Genomic DNA, 14,980 nt, shown 5'->3' with positions numbered 1-14,980 from the left:
TAGCTGAACATCTTATTGAAGGCCTTATCAAAATATTTCGTAAAAATAAGTTACTAAGACACCATCATCTAAAGATTTTAGTAAATTCGTCAATACGAAAATTGAATATCAGTGGATGGAATGGAGACTTAGGTGAAATTATACCCACAGTTGCAGTAAAATGCCAGGTAAGTCAGAAGAGTTTTTCATTACTTGACCTTGGCGGTGTAACCTTCAAAAAAACACCTGGTTTATGAATTAGAAGTATCTGAATTAAATTGGCTGTAATGTTATAATCAGTCAGTCCAAAAAATACACCATTCTCATTTAATACCAACAATAGACTTTGCAACAGATAAATGTTTCCTGTACATTTACCATGTCCTGACTTCGTTTACATGCACAGCTTAAATATAAAATTTTGCATTATTTCTTAAAATGTATAGATGTTTAGAACACCAAATGATTATTATTTTTAATTTATTAGAAGATATCTATAACTAAAATTTTTTAGACATAAAACTAAAACAATTTTAAGACTAAAAATACTATATGATAATTATTATTCATCTTTGATCTTTAAATTTTAACTTTATAAAAAAATTTCATTGGTAAAATTTCATGCATTATGTGAATGATGCAGCTGAGATTTTATCAGAGCTGTAGACTATCCCATAGGAGTAAAATATCAAAAGAATTGATGGTCTACATGAGAACCTTTGCAAGTTACAGTCCCTTTTAATCAGTCTGTAAACACACGATGATGGATCACAGTGTTGTTCCAATCGTGCTCCAGAAGTAGTTGGTACAATGACGTTTCTTTTGTTCAGTGAGCTCTAACCGTCTCTAGTAAGGTGAAAACAGTTGATTTTTAGCATTGTTTTGAGAAATACTTCTGTATTTTTTCACTTTTAAATTTCACTTCATTTTTGAGGGCCTTCAAAATTTCAGATAGGCTGATTTCAGGGGCTATATCTCTTCAAGGATCACATGTAGACCATTGGTTCCTTTGGCTTTTTTTACTTCTTACAGGCATTGTCTACAGTTCTGCTAAGGTTGTTCACTTCAGAGTTGCAATATTACCATTTCATTTTAAAAACTTTGCAAAATTAAAATCCTTTTCAATTTGAGATAATTTATTGCAAAATAGTATTAGTACAGAATTTTTTTTTTTTTAAATATACAGTATATTGTTTTGAAATTCATAAAACCCAGACATTTTAATTTAATTTTTTTTTCTTCATGCAGAAGTTAACTCATCTTAACATTAGTGGTTGTTCCAATATACCACTAAAGGCCTTTCTACAACTTCCTGAATCTTTGCCTATGGTCGTATCTTTAAATTTTGGATGTACAAAATGTTTCGATCAAGTCTTAGGAAAGATTGGAAAATTCTGTAAACATTTAAGAGAACTTGATGTGAGTTTAACACCTGTAACTGACTTTGGAATATCAAGTTTATGTATTAATATGGATGAATTGGAAGATGGAAAAACTTCTGCTTCAAAATTAATCAAGCTTGTTATTTCAGAGACGAAAGTAACAAATAAGGGAGCTAGATGCGCTCTAATTAATTTACCAAATTTAGTCAATCTCGAATATCATAATAGTTTGGATGTTGTGACTGAGTTATATGATTGTGAATATGATAGACAATACAAATTACTTCAGTTATCTGGAGAAAATATTAAAGGAGAACGTATTCACGAACGCTATTTTGAAATTGCCCACACATTATGCCCAAATGTGACTTACCTGAAATTAGTTGACGTAGCACTCTCGGACGACGATCTTTTGCTTTGTGCAGGATTTGAAAATCTGATGCAGTTTCAATTACTTTGTGGGCAGACGTCATCTGTTACATTTTATAATGGTATAACGGCACTTTTACAAATGAGAGGTATGCAGATTACAGCCTTAGAATTAGGTGACATTGATGTCATTAACATACCAGTGATTGGCCAACTCTGTCCAAATTTAGAACTGTTGTCATTATATATGATAGCAAGTTACGATTACATGTTTCAACATAAATTATGTGACATAGCGGATCCATTTTCACGTCTTAAAGAATTAGATCTTATATTTTTACACGAGGTAGATATACCCGAAGTCTTTTTAAAACTTTTACTTACCCAAGCGAAACATTTGAGGCTTTTTCATCTTCACAATAGCGAGAGCCTAAGTGACCAACTTTTTCTAGATGTGCTTACTGTAAATCCTCTATCCGAAATTAAAGACGTCGCTTTCGAACATTGCCCGCACATTACGGGAAACATGTTAAAAGCCCTGTTGATGATGGAAAATGAGCTGAAAACTTTTAACTGCTTATGGTGTAGTAATTTCACCTTGAGAGAATTTCAAGAATGCGAAAAATATGTTCGTGAACAAAATTTAGATGTTAATATGCAATGGTTATGAGGTAAGGATTTGTATAATGTCTGATTTTTTAAATGTATTGAATGTGTATTAATTATCATTATTTTTGCTAAATGCAGCCATGATAAATTTGTTTTTAAAGATTATTAATAATTTAAAGCATAATTTCTTATATTGCATAAGACAGACATTTTCTTAATGAAATTTTGAAGATTGTAAAGAAAATGGAACTCAAATTTTATTCTGTAACCAATGGAGAGTTTATATAGGTTGTAAATTTAAGTGGTTGATAAATTTTATAGTTTCTTTGTAATTAAACCTGATTGCTTCGGATATAAAAAGAAATATTACATGGAATCGGAAATCTGCAGGATACAAATTGAAGAGCAGTTATTGTTTTTAATTAAGGTTTTTATTGATTCTCCAAATCAATATATGAGTTCACATAATTTTATCAGAACAATATAACATTATTATTGTTATTGTTATTTATTATTATTATTTTATTTAAAAAATAAAGCTTGTAATAAAACTTACATATATTTTTTTTAATGTTGTGTACAAATATTTTTATTTATCTAATTATATTTCTAAATTTTTAATTAGGTAAAAAATACTTGTATGTGTATATATATATATAATATATATATATTTAACTCAAGACTTTCTGTTATATACTGATAAAAAAAAAAATACATTCTGGCTAGCTATTTTATAAAATTAACTGTAAAAACTTGCCATTTTCTTAATCTTTCTTTACTGTTTCCACTTATATAACACAGATACTTATTGTACTCTTTAACTGTAAATTACAATATATGTATACTAATTATTTAAAATTTGATCAGTCTGTACTGACAGAATTTTTATATTAAATTGATACTCCTCAAAAATAAACAATTAAGAATTTGTACTATATACTGCATTTGTTTGCTCGAAATGGTAATTGGAAACACGCCTATGTAAGTAAATGCCTAGAAGTATAGTAAATAAATTGTTTTTCCACGTATAATTACAGGTATTTATTATTAATCCCATTTAACAATGTAAATAAGCTAGGTTTCATTCCAAAATTTGAAGTTTTTGCCACAACAGCATTTTAATAAGCTCTTTCAAAACTTTATTTAAACAATGGTGGGTGTGTACAAGCCAATTTAATACATCCTTTCATTACTTTCAGTTGGAGTTTTAACAGTATGATTGAAGCAAAAGATATTATTCCTCCCCTCTTATGATTGCTTAGCGTTATGTAAGTTTTAGAATTTCTTAAACTGGAATAAATTAGTTGGATCATTTTTATATTGTATAATTTTAACAGTTGTTTACAAGATGGAGCCACATACGAAATAAGACAAGGCTTTAAATCAGTTTTTTTTTTCTTTTATTTTACATAATTGTTTGATTATTATTATACATAACATCTTTCAAACTTATTCTCCGGAATGTAATTAATAATAAATTTTATAAATATTCAAATTCGTCCTCCAGCACTTTCTTGTGTTTAAAATATTTGAAAAAGCCGAGAAAATGCGAAATAATTTCTTCTTTTTTAAAAAATACACGAAATAAAATCGCTCACGTATTAGGTACAGTTTCCCTTAAAGATCCTAAAACGGATATACTCCAATCGATCCTAATATTGAATGCAAATTTCATCAGAAAACCTGAAAATTCTTTATTAATTTTTTTTAAAAAACGTTAACAAAAGTGGAAAGTTGTTTTTTTTTGTTTTTTGCGATTTATTCCTCCTCAAATTTCTTAATTATTGCGATTTATTTTGAAATAATTGTTGCTGGCATTTATATATATATTTATATACAATATACATGCGTAAAAAATTTTAAACGCGAACAGGCACTTTCCTGGACCTTTATAAGTTCTTCCTAAAATAGGAATACAGTTTCAAACGCCTTTATAGCGGATAAATATAGCATCTTTAAATAAATAAATTGCCGACTTGTGTGAAAGGACGGTTTATACCCCCCCTTCGTGTCTTATCTCTTCGTCAAGTCAGACTTAAAAAAAGAAATAATAATAATAATAAAAAACACAAAGAAACGTAGACTATTGCACTGTTACAATATACACGTGGATGAAAGCTTATTATTTAAAATAACACTGATGACCATCTAATTGGTTATTAACGAGATCGATGTTCGGCTAATGGCGGGCCGATACTTAAATATTTAAATTTTTTTTTTTTTATTTTTGGTTAACTACTATCTTCTCTAATAGTGAAAAGAAATGATTCTTCTTTGGTTTCTTAAGAAGTGGGTGTGAGATCTGAAGAGAATTTTCTGAAATTTTATTTATTTATTTTTTCTTCTTGTTTAGCTTGCAATTTCTTCTTTTTTATCTTCGACTATCTGTAAAATGTACGAAATTTAGTTTATTTGTGTTAAAGGAAATTCTCGGGCTGCAATTTTTACATTGAAAAACCTATAAATTCCCACTCGTCCGTCCGTACGTCTGTCCGTTCTTCGTTAATCTTCAGTTAGTTCGACCGGATATGGATGCTACATACGAAATTCCGGTCTGGAGCGGAAGTGGCGTGATTTTATTATTATCATTATTATTTTATTTTATTTATTTTTTTAAATTAAAAGAGCATTAAGAATTGCAGCCCGACGTTATAGTAAATAAATTTCTCGTTTGATTTTAATATATTACCTTTTTTAGGGCTTCGTAATCGCTTCTTAATATGGTAATTTCTCGTTTATATTGATTGCGCTCGCTTGTTGTTTGTCGCAATTCGTTTTGTAATTCGTCTAAAGCGTCTCTTTCCAATACACTAATTAGAATAATAATAAATAAAAATAGAATTTAAAAACAATACTTAACGCTATTATTCTTAGTACTTTATTCAGTATTTAAAAATAAAACACTTTTAGTCTCTCAATATTACAAAAGATTAATGTAAATAGGACAGTGATTTATTGTTATGTCTTATTGTATTTTATTTTTTAAAAAAATACAAACACTTTTAGGTACCGTTATAACTGTCCTATTGTTAGGACCGAAAGCAATTTTTCATTTTAATTTTCCTTACATAATTCAGGATTTTCCAACGCTTTTATGGGCTTATTCTTTTAAAATATAATTTCGGATATATAAAAAAAAGTACATTTATAGGTCATTAAATCCATTTATGGTTATTAAATTTGCAAATTTTATATTCAGGGAAGAATCATAACCAATCTATTTTTTCATTAAGCAATTGCAATTAGGCTATTTAGAATATTTAATTTAATTTTTTGCAAAATCTAATTATATAGTAACTTAATTCGGTTTTCGTGATACTAATCGTTGTAATAATAACAATCATTATTGTGATATTTAATGATAATTTAAAATATTCTAAAGTATTAAATAAAGCCTTCGTATAATTATAGTATCAAAGAGAGAATTTTCCACGTCCTTAATGGATTTTGAATTAAAACTTTTTTTTTAAATATAGGTCAGTAATTAAAAAAAACGTTCAACGCCCTAACTTCAATAATAACTTCAATTATTAATCACACAGGCCTGTATTGCTATAGAATTCAACTTACAGTTGCTGATGCAGATCTTGCATGGCTCTTGTCTCTACTTCTGTTTGTTCCAGCTGTTGTTTAAGATGTTCTTTATGTTGAGCAAACTCCAACCTAAGTCTCTCCACTTCCGCTTTAAGTTGAGCGACCTGCAAGTCTCTATCACAGACTGCCGCCTGCTGTTCCGCCCTTTCTCTCAACAGCTGATCACGTTCCTGCTCTAAAATGCCTTTCATTTTTTCTGCCTCTTCCCATCTCTCTAGAATCTGTACGTAAACGATAATTGAGTAATTAAATTACTTAAAAACGTTTAAATTTCTCGCATACTTACATCATTTTTCTCTTTAATCAGTATTATATTTTCAGCCTGCAACTCGCTGATGTGGTTATTGATCTTATTGCGACTCACGTAACTGTCAGTTAACTGTTCTAACTTCAGTTGCGTTTCTTGCAACGTTGCATTCATCTGCATCATTTGAGATTCTCGATCATCCAGTTCTTTCTGCAGTTTTTTTATTAATCCGTCTTTATCCTCCTCGCCCGACGTTTCTCCGACTTTCTCGTCCTCCTAAACAATACAAGTACAACTTAAATTCTTCACCCATAACTGAATAAACTAAACGGGGTTAATAAGGGTCTGTTATAAGGATTAACCCGAATTAAGAGGCTAAATGTGTCTCCTTTTCTTAGAATAATTAATTGCCGATGCAACTGGATGTGGAATGATGCACAGCTTGTGGTTTACTTTAAATAGATTTTGCCATTCCTTTAATGATGTCATGTTCGTTTGAAATCTTATTTACAAAAGAAACGTAAATAATTTTAATGAATATAAGCTTTTAATTTAGGTAAAGTATTAAAAAAAATTCCCTCTCTAATTCGAAACTTATTTTTTTTAGTGACTTATTGATTTTTTTGAAAATAAATTTGTTAAATTGTTTAAAAAGATGATAAAAAATTATAATTTAAAAAATGTTTTCCAATTTTTTTCACAGATTAGAAATTTTTTAGAGATTATAATATTTAATTAGAATGCTAAACATCATAAGTTTCCAGCATGTGTAATTAATAAAAGGAAAGTTTCGCCGCCATTTCTTATCCTGCCGACACCAGTAAACAACTTAATATGATATTTCCTTTTCTCTAACGTAAGTTCACATTAAAATTATTCTATTTCTCGTTCACATTAAAATTATTCTATATTTTTTTTTAATACACAACGTAACAGAATACTGTTTATTACTTAACACATTAGCATTAAAAACAAATATTTTACGAGCGTTAAACTTTATAAAAACTTACATTATTAACTTCTTTCTGCGCTTTCACCTTGTTTTCATCGTCATCGTCTGAATTATCCGAATTACTCTAAGAATCAAAACAGCAATTACAATGCTTGCAAATTATAATTCAAAAGAGAATATTATCTACTAACCCTGTATCCATGCTTGATAATCGACTCCTCTTCGATACGAAATTGTAAATCTTCTACTTTTCTGTAAAGTAAAAAGTCAAATAAAGAACAAAAGATGTCGAATATTAAAAAATGAAGTCAGTACCTTCTCTCTTCTTCCAATCGAGCTGTTAATTCCTTCCTCTCCTGTTCGCTTTCGTCTAACAGTTGTCTTAGGTATGCTATGTTATATTCACTCTGCTCCATGTACTGATCGTGCTCCAATTGTAATGTTTCTAAATTCTGTTCTGCCTGATGAGAAGATATCGATTACGTAAAACAAATCGAACGTATTCTTCCAGTGCTTCCCAACCTAGATATGGTACCACCCTTTATGACGTGCCGCAGGGGTGGTAGCTGCGCTAGTTTCAAGGTCATTTATGGGTTCCTAAAGACGTATTATGTCTGTTGTGTCTATGTATATTGCTGCTCATGATAGAAAAGTTAAGCTAATTCATTTACTTTGGGGGGTAGACTGCTCGAAATATTCAACGATTCATGATTAGCGAGTGTTGTTAATAAATATTGTCTTGGGTGCCGTGTAAAAGTTAAAAGTGTCTCTTAAATAAAAGAATGTATCCATTTAGGGTAAGATCTCGTGATTAGTTATAATTTAGGAGGTGCTCAGTAAATCTAAAAAGGAAGCTGATATTTCCTCCACTCAAAAAAGATTTTTACAGGCATTTTATGCTGTGGAATTTCGATTGGGAACCACTGGGCTAACGTAGCCCGTTCATTCATACCTGTTTAATTTCGGAGGCAGCGCGAGCTATTTCCGCTCTCTCCAAGTCTCTCTCTCTCAACAACTGCTCCAGGTGTTCCTCCTTCTCCTTGAGAGCTTCCTATAAGTATTAATGACGTCACGCTTTTGTATGAACACGAACAAGCTTAAACAGACAGCAGCTGTCTTACATAAGAAGGAAAAATTCGTTTACACGGTCGATAATTGAAAAAGGAGGATGTGTCTGTTAATTAAAAATACGTACGTCCCAGTTTCGACACTTTGAAGAGTGTAGCAACTTCTTGACCTCCTAACTCTGTTTCGACATCGTGTTGATATAACTTAAAATTAGAAAAGTCTTTCACGAGTTTAAAAATAGGAGATTTTTACTTTGAATGACTGGTACTACATAAAAAAACGAACTAACTGATCCATGCGTTTTTTGGGGTATTCATTTATAATGGATATAATCCGCCTTACAACTAATGAGAGCATTTAAAACATCGTTTATGTCTGGATCCTTAGATTTCGATTTTTAACTGGACTGGAGCCATAAATAGCGTGACTTAACGAGTTTCAAGTTCTAAACTACACGAGGAATAAATATAAATCATTTTTAAGTCTTGGAACTTTTTAATATTCTTTACTCTTATTAAAAATATTACTGTTAAATTGAGGCACTAACAGAAATAAGGGCTTCCAGGGTAATAATTTAATTGATTAATTAACACATTACTGAGCTAAAGTTGATAATTAGCATAAAGTTAGGATTTAGGACTTGCAATTACTTAGTGGACTGTAAATTGATCACACGTTAATTTTAAGTTTTTTTTTTAATTTTTAAAATCTCTGGAAGTGTTTGTATTCTTATATATATTTACACAGTATAAAGGAGTATTTTTGTAGTATTAATTTAAGTAACGTGCATATAATTTGTTATGACAGCTGCTGTCTTCGAGTCTCGGATGATAGGCAATCAAAACACAATTTTAAAAAAATTATGCTTTTATTTATTTACTTCATTTAAATATAAAGGATACAAAATTTATTTAATTTTTTTTTAAATCCCACCACCTTTCTATGTACATATTTTTCAAAAATTATGATGTTAACGTCATGCACATTATTTTTTTATAAAAAAAATAAGAAAACAAAAAAAAATAATTATAAACATATCAATAATGTTGACTATAGCACACACCAAAGCGAAACAAAACAAAAACTTTTTTCTTCCATGCTTGCTGGGAAGTCTTCATACTTTCAAAACCTAAGTGCAGCCAATAGGGAACAAGAACACAAAGAGGGAGAAAAACACAAAAACAAAAATCAGCAAAATTCAAAGACACATAACACATACAAAAAAAAAAAAAAATGTACATGCAAAAGCGACAAAATTAGACAATGTTAATAAAAACAAACAAAATTTGGGTTAATCTTTGGAAAAACGGACCACGTGACCGCCAATATGTCAGTTTTATTTTAAGGATCGGGTGACTGTTAAGTGATTTCCGGCTTTTGTCGTCGACGTCGTCGTCATCGCGATGTCTTTTTCTTTACTGTCTGTCCTTTATTGCGTGACAGATTTTTTTTTTTCTGTTGATAAAATTTAAGCGAATCAAATCGCACGATAATTAGTATTCATTCGATGTATACGAAAGACCGCAGTTTTTACGTCGCATTCAATTTTAAACCTCAGACGATGACTCTAACAGTTTATTCACGCGAGTCGAAATATTGCGTGGAATGAACGAAAAGATTCGATAGTATCAACAGAAACATGCCATCGATAGGGGTAAGCTCTTGTTACGATCGATACGAAATCTGATAAAACTTCACCCGATCATTAGCGTCACATAACAAATGCATCATTTTCAGCCATGTGAACAGCGCATCAATCAAGAAAAATAACAATAATACATGCGTACGAAAGCGTATGACATGATTATTTATGCGAAGCTAACGTTAAAAATTGTGCTACTTACCTGCATTGCCGTAGTTGTTGCCTGAACGCTCGAGATGACGGGACTCGCAGACTTCTATAGAAATAAAAAACAAATTAAATAAAATTTGTTACACGACCCTCAATATCTAACAATAATTCGATGTGATTGAAAGAAATTGTTCTCTCTTCCCCGCCCTAAATACATCAATTGCTTAATTTTGTCACCACTTGTTAAGTCGAGCTGAGGAACAGGCTTTCAATCTAAAAGTGAAAGAGAACATTTAATATTAATTTTCTAATTTTAGAGAAGGGAAACGCCTTTGTAAAGGGTATGTCCCACCCTCTAAAAATTCTATAGAAGATACCATCTAACCTATTTTATCTACTTCCTCCAAAATATTTGAGGAACAAAAAGTTAGACCGGTTGTTTCTTACATTTCTTCATTGTGTGGGTGAAACTAGTTAAACTTGTGCTAATTTAGTAAGTGGTGACAATCTTATTTTGCTTTGTAGCAGTCCCCCCCCTTTTTCTCGAATTAGCGCAGGTAACCCGCTAGCGTACACTTACCATGGTTGTCCTGCTGGAAGTAGTGGAGGTTGTGAGGGACTCGTGGCTTCTCAGGATGGGAGAGGTGGCTCGAGCGTAGCTTCCACTTATTTTGGTAATTTTATGAATGGGAGCGAACAGGCCGTACTTCATACGACAGTCGAAATACCTGAATAAATAAATAAAATATATAATTACAAAACAGGAAATTATTAAGGCATTACGTAGAATGAGTAACAATTTGGCACGTGCAATGGTTTCTAACCTTTTTCCGGCAACGGATCCGTCATTCTTTCCTACGGGTTCGTCGAGTTCCACACCAGCCCATTGCCCACTAGCGAAGGCCGTAGGGCCCAAATAACGTAGGACACCCGTCCTGATACCACTGCTGGAATTTACCAGGACCCTGTCGGCAATTCTTAGCCTTGGACTTTTCGGGGGACTGGTCACGGTGGTACAGGAGGTGACTACAGTTTTGGTACCTTTGGGCGAATTCATGACTTTGGTGGTTGTGGTTTTACTGGTACTTCCGTTCACCGCAGTGTGGACGTCGTACTTGGTTGGAGGTGTGATAGGGTACCGCGTCAGTCTGTGAAGGCGAGCGAACACCCCTCTTCTAGGTTCGCACTGGAAATAGCGAACTCCCGCTACTGAACCGTCGTTTTTACCGATGGGCTCGTCAAGGACCACCCCAGCCCAGTCACCCGACGCAAATTGCGTTTCGCCTAAATACTGGATGTATCCTGACTTCCTACCGTTCACCCACACTCGATCACCCACGATGTAGTCGTCGGTGTTGTCCGATAACGTTCCGTCTGCAAAATAGTAATAAAAAAAAAAATGGTGTACAGGGAGATGTAACTCTGTACCGAGATAAGCGAGTCACGTGACTCCGTTGCGACACAATCGCCATCACGTTAGTATTTTACCTTTTTTGGGTATAACTCATTTGATTCGTGACGCGGTAACGCAGGTGATTCTTTAACGGTTTCGATTTTATGGCAGATGTTTAACGATCACGACTAGCAGTCGGGGGGAGAGGAGGGAGATCAAACGTGATGCCGACTTACCTCTGAAAGAATTAAATAGTCCGCTGGAAGGCATGGCGTTCTGCGTCTTGCCCGAGTCGTCGTTGATAGTCCAATCCATGGGAGAAGTGCGGTCGGTAGTACATACAGTAACGTGGTCGCGTGGGTTGTGACGAAGAATGAACAAGTAAGGGAGAAAAGGAAACCAGTTCCCACCTCCCGTACGTTCCCTCCTCCTATTCTGTGACGTTTTTTGGCATTACGTAATGCCCCCTTGTCCGATGTACCTAACATGGTTATTAACTGGGATAAAAAAGGAAGGCACGTGCCGTACTCGTATCCCACCCCTCGCTCGCTGCAACAAAGAGACCCGAATATAAAATTAAACTTACCAGCTTGGTCGGGGGGCGAATCCGTGGACCCGTTCATGTCTTCCGCACGGGATAAAGCTAGAAAAATAATAATAATAATAATAATAATAAGATAGAAATTTTACATGAACTATGTGTTAAAATATCAGCGGGGTTTATGCGTAATGCGGAAATCTGTCTACTGTAATATATTACAGCAACAGCGTGTAACGCTACTCGAGTTGTAAATTCTAAAAGAGACGTGCGTATAAACAAATAAATTCGTTGGTAGGACCCTCCATCGTCTAACAGCTGTTACAAATCTGTACCCAATTAGGGGCAGGTAGAGTAAAAAAAGGGAAACAATCGAATTATAATTAACTAAACAATAAAAAAGATGGACAATTAAAGCGTACAGAAGCACCCAGACACAGAAAAGGGATGTTTTTAAGTCTTGTTCGAAAAGGAAACAGGAAACAGTGTATCGTTTAGCTTATGCAATATCGTTTGAAGTACAGTACATTCGCCACTAATTTATAAAAATAAACTCCTTCGATTCTGGTCTGGTCGCACGTGATAGAATTTAATCTTTTTATTTTTTATTTATTTATTTTTTTGCACCCAGGGTGTAAGCATTTTTATACACAAAAGATAAATATAGGCTACGTTTAATATTCTGTATTTAATTGTGTGTGTTTACAGGAACATCTCCCTTTTTGTGATAAATTAGAACATCTTTTTCTAAGAAAAAAATGGCTGGAGACGTGTATTCTTTTAACACGTTTAAAAATATTCGTACCCTGAGGTGTTCTTAACCGAATATTTAAATAATCTATATCCCCTAAGGGAATTTTAACCGAATGGCAAAAATATCTTACAATATTAAATTACTTTTAAGTGTTAAAAGGGGAGCACAGAAGAATCTTATCAGTTTATTAAGGGGTACGACTCGGGGTATTTCTGTTTATTTCTCTTGCAACATGCTTTAGGAAACAATACCAGAAATCATTTATCTTTTAACATAAACATATATATATTTTTTAAATTGGATAACTTCTGTTTATAGTAGGCATATATAATACACGTACTGTACTTCTGCGAGGGTGCTTGAATGTTTTTTTTTTTTTTTTATTTTCTGTAGTAAAAACCCCACTAAGATACCTCAGAAAGAAAAATAACGCACCCGCAAGCTGGCAGAATGCGGTAGAACTGCTCAACCAGTTCGGATTTTTTGCATAACCTTACAGGAAGACATGTACAGAGGTGTTGCTTCTTACCTGTAACAATCGCCAACTGCTACCCCATTTATGGTCATGCCTTGTCAAACCGATAGGCGGAGGCGAAATAGTAAAGCCTCCGCTCGACGCCATCAAGGTCGTAGTCGAATTTCGTCATTAAATTATTTTGATATTAATTTCGTTACCGATATGTCAATGCCCCTCTAACCCTACGGCTCGGTAGGAGGAGGATCGGTCCCCCTTCTCTTCGTTATACTTACCAACAATTTAAATCCTTTTCATGTTTGCCGACTGTCCGCCGAGGTTACTTTAGGGCGCGTTCTTATGACGCAACCAGTTACGAAATTCAAATTCTGTAAAGTACGTTGCATTTGTTTTGGATTGTCACAGAAGGCGTAGGTTGGGGGAAATTATTACTATATCTTTTTTGTTGTTGTTGTTTTTTGTTTGCGTCCAGTCGTTTTGGCCTCTCTCGAATTTTGTGACTCTAGTTTATGGTGTTTAAATTAAAAGATAGTTTGCCTTGACATCTTTTTTATCTTAACTGGATCAAAACGATATTTACCAACACCTACACGTAGTAATGTCTTCGAAGAAAAATTCTTCCTAGTGTCTCCCCTAGTGTTTCCTAATATTTCTCCTAGTGTTAACTAGTGTTTTCATAGTATTTCTCCTAGTGTTGCCTAGTATATCTCGCAATGTTGCCCAGTGTTTTCATAATGTTACCTAGTGTTTTCATAATAATTCTCCAAGTGTTGCCTAGTGTTTCTCCTAGTGTTTTTTCCTAGAGAGGAGGTATCTCTCTGAACATTGCTGGTTGGAATATTTAATTAAAAACCCCAATGCGGCGAAGAAATGACGTCTTACAGAATACTAAATCCTTCATTTGGAACAACGAACTTATAATTTAAACTTGCAAAACGATCCAGCATCAGGGGGAAAAAACAAAACATCTCCTTTTTCGAACAGGAGTCTGTAATTTAATCTAACCGAACTAATCCTACAAAAGTTACCGCACGTAGTAGGGAGCCTACATTTTCCCGAAAAGGAAGAATTTTATTAAAGATCTTCATTTTTTTATTTGAAGTAAACACCTGTTCTATAACCAGATTCAGATCAGAACCTGTAGATATCCAATCTGGATCATCGTAAATACCAGTTTAGGTTTTCTAAAATAGTTTTATCCTTAAACGGATTCGAGTGTGAAGGATTCCCTCTCACACACTAAACGGGTTAAATAAAGTGTTTAACCCGAAAGTTCCTTCACAGAACTGGTTTCTCTCCTACAAGAATAGGAGCGGTATCTGCGACGAGATCGCTGGATCCGTTTCAGAGATAACTTAATAAGTTAGATCTCATCTCCAGAGACTTCCTCTGAATTTTTATAAGGATAGATCCTTAACTCTGTTTACTCAAAGGGTTCTTCTTCTTCCCTCTGGTTCTTCGATTTAAAAAACAAAAAATAATAATGCCGCCCGCAACTTAAATTTCTAATTAATTTCACTTACCCGTAAACAGGAGTGGCCGTAGTCACGATTGTAAATAGGACTTTTTCATAGCTGCTAGGATTTTTTTTTATTTAAAAAAAAGGATCCGCCGGAGTTGTAGAATTAAATTAATGGGTGGAGGGCGACCGAGTCGGAGCGAGAATTCGAATCATCTCCCCATCCAGATCTGAAGCAGCAGGGGGCGCTGTCCGAATACGTCATCGACTGCAGTTATTGATTTTTCGCTTCACTGCAGCAGAAATATTGGATGTTTGACTTGTCTTATTCGTTAATTATGACATAGAAACTTTATATAATTATTAATA

General features: G+C 33.4%; 2 protein-coding genes across 7 annotated transcripts in view; one reads left to right on the top strand and one right to left on the bottom strand.

The window, feature by feature from the left end:
- The first annotated feature begins 2,256 nt into the window (after positions 1-2,256).
- Positions 2,257-14,980, top strand: part of LOC136987235 (chorion peroxidase-like) — a 38,314-nt gene continuing 25,590 nt past the window's right edge. The window contains exon 1 of the mRNA XM_067284931.1: positions 2,257-2,401. Coding sequence (XP_067141032.1) covers positions 2,391-2,401 — 11 coding nt within the window. The 5' untranslated portion in view covers positions 2,257-2,390. The remainder of the gene's footprint in view (positions 2,402-14,980) is intronic.
- Positions 3,349-14,839, bottom strand: LOC136987241 (CAP-Gly domain-containing linker protein 1-like). 6 transcript variants are annotated; one of them, XM_067284943.1, is made up of 13 exons: positions 14,676-14,839; positions 11,972-12,028; positions 10,817-11,366; positions 10,573-10,720; positions 10,045-10,098; positions 8,085-8,183; positions 7,448-7,593; positions 7,324-7,384; positions 7,191-7,256; positions 6,220-6,456; positions 5,910-6,154; positions 5,029-5,149; positions 3,349-4,724 (listed from the first exon to the last, which is right to left on the bottom strand). In XM_067284943.1, exons 2-13 carry the CDS (start codon positions 12,006-12,008, stop codon positions 4,689-4,691), a joined length of 1,800 nt encoding a protein of 599 aa, XP_067141044.1. In that variant the 5' UTR covers positions 12,009-12,028; positions 14,676-14,839; the 3' UTR covers positions 3,349-4,688. The 6 variants fall into 6 exon arrangements, with proteins under 6 accessions (XP_067141044.1, XP_067141046.1, XP_067141045.1 ...); XM_067284945.1 differs by lacking the exon at positions 14,676-14,839 and adding an exon at positions 12,346-12,425; XM_067284944.1 differs by lacking the exon at positions 14,676-14,839 and adding an exon at positions 12,333-12,392.

This window comes from Centruroides vittatus, unplaced genomic scaffold, assembly GCF_030686945.1.
Source record: "Centruroides vittatus isolate TY-2023 unplaced genomic scaffold, ASM3068694v2 scaffold_149, whole genome shotgun sequence".
NCBI classification, from domain to species: domain Eukaryota; kingdom Metazoa; phylum Arthropoda; class Arachnida; order Scorpiones; family Buthidae; genus Centruroides; species Centruroides vittatus.
Note: the sequence above shows the minus strand (reverse complement) of the source record. Positions and strands in the feature narration are given on the sequence as shown.

Bases quoted from the DNA above. Each gene is read 5' to 3' on its own strand.
- LOC136987241 (XM_067284940.1), bottom strand. From the start codon at position 11,700: ATGGATTGGACTATCAACGACGACTCGGGCAAGACGCAGAACGCCATG. The intron at 7,385-7,447 runs GTACTGACTTCA...TTTACTTTACAG, and splicing joins CGATTGGAAGAAGAGAGAAG to AAAAGTAGAAGATTTACAAT. The intron at 6,457-7,190 runs GTAAGTTTTTAT...TGTATTGTTTAG, and splicing joins CGCAGAAAGAAGTTAATAAT to GAGGACGAGAAAGTCGGAGA.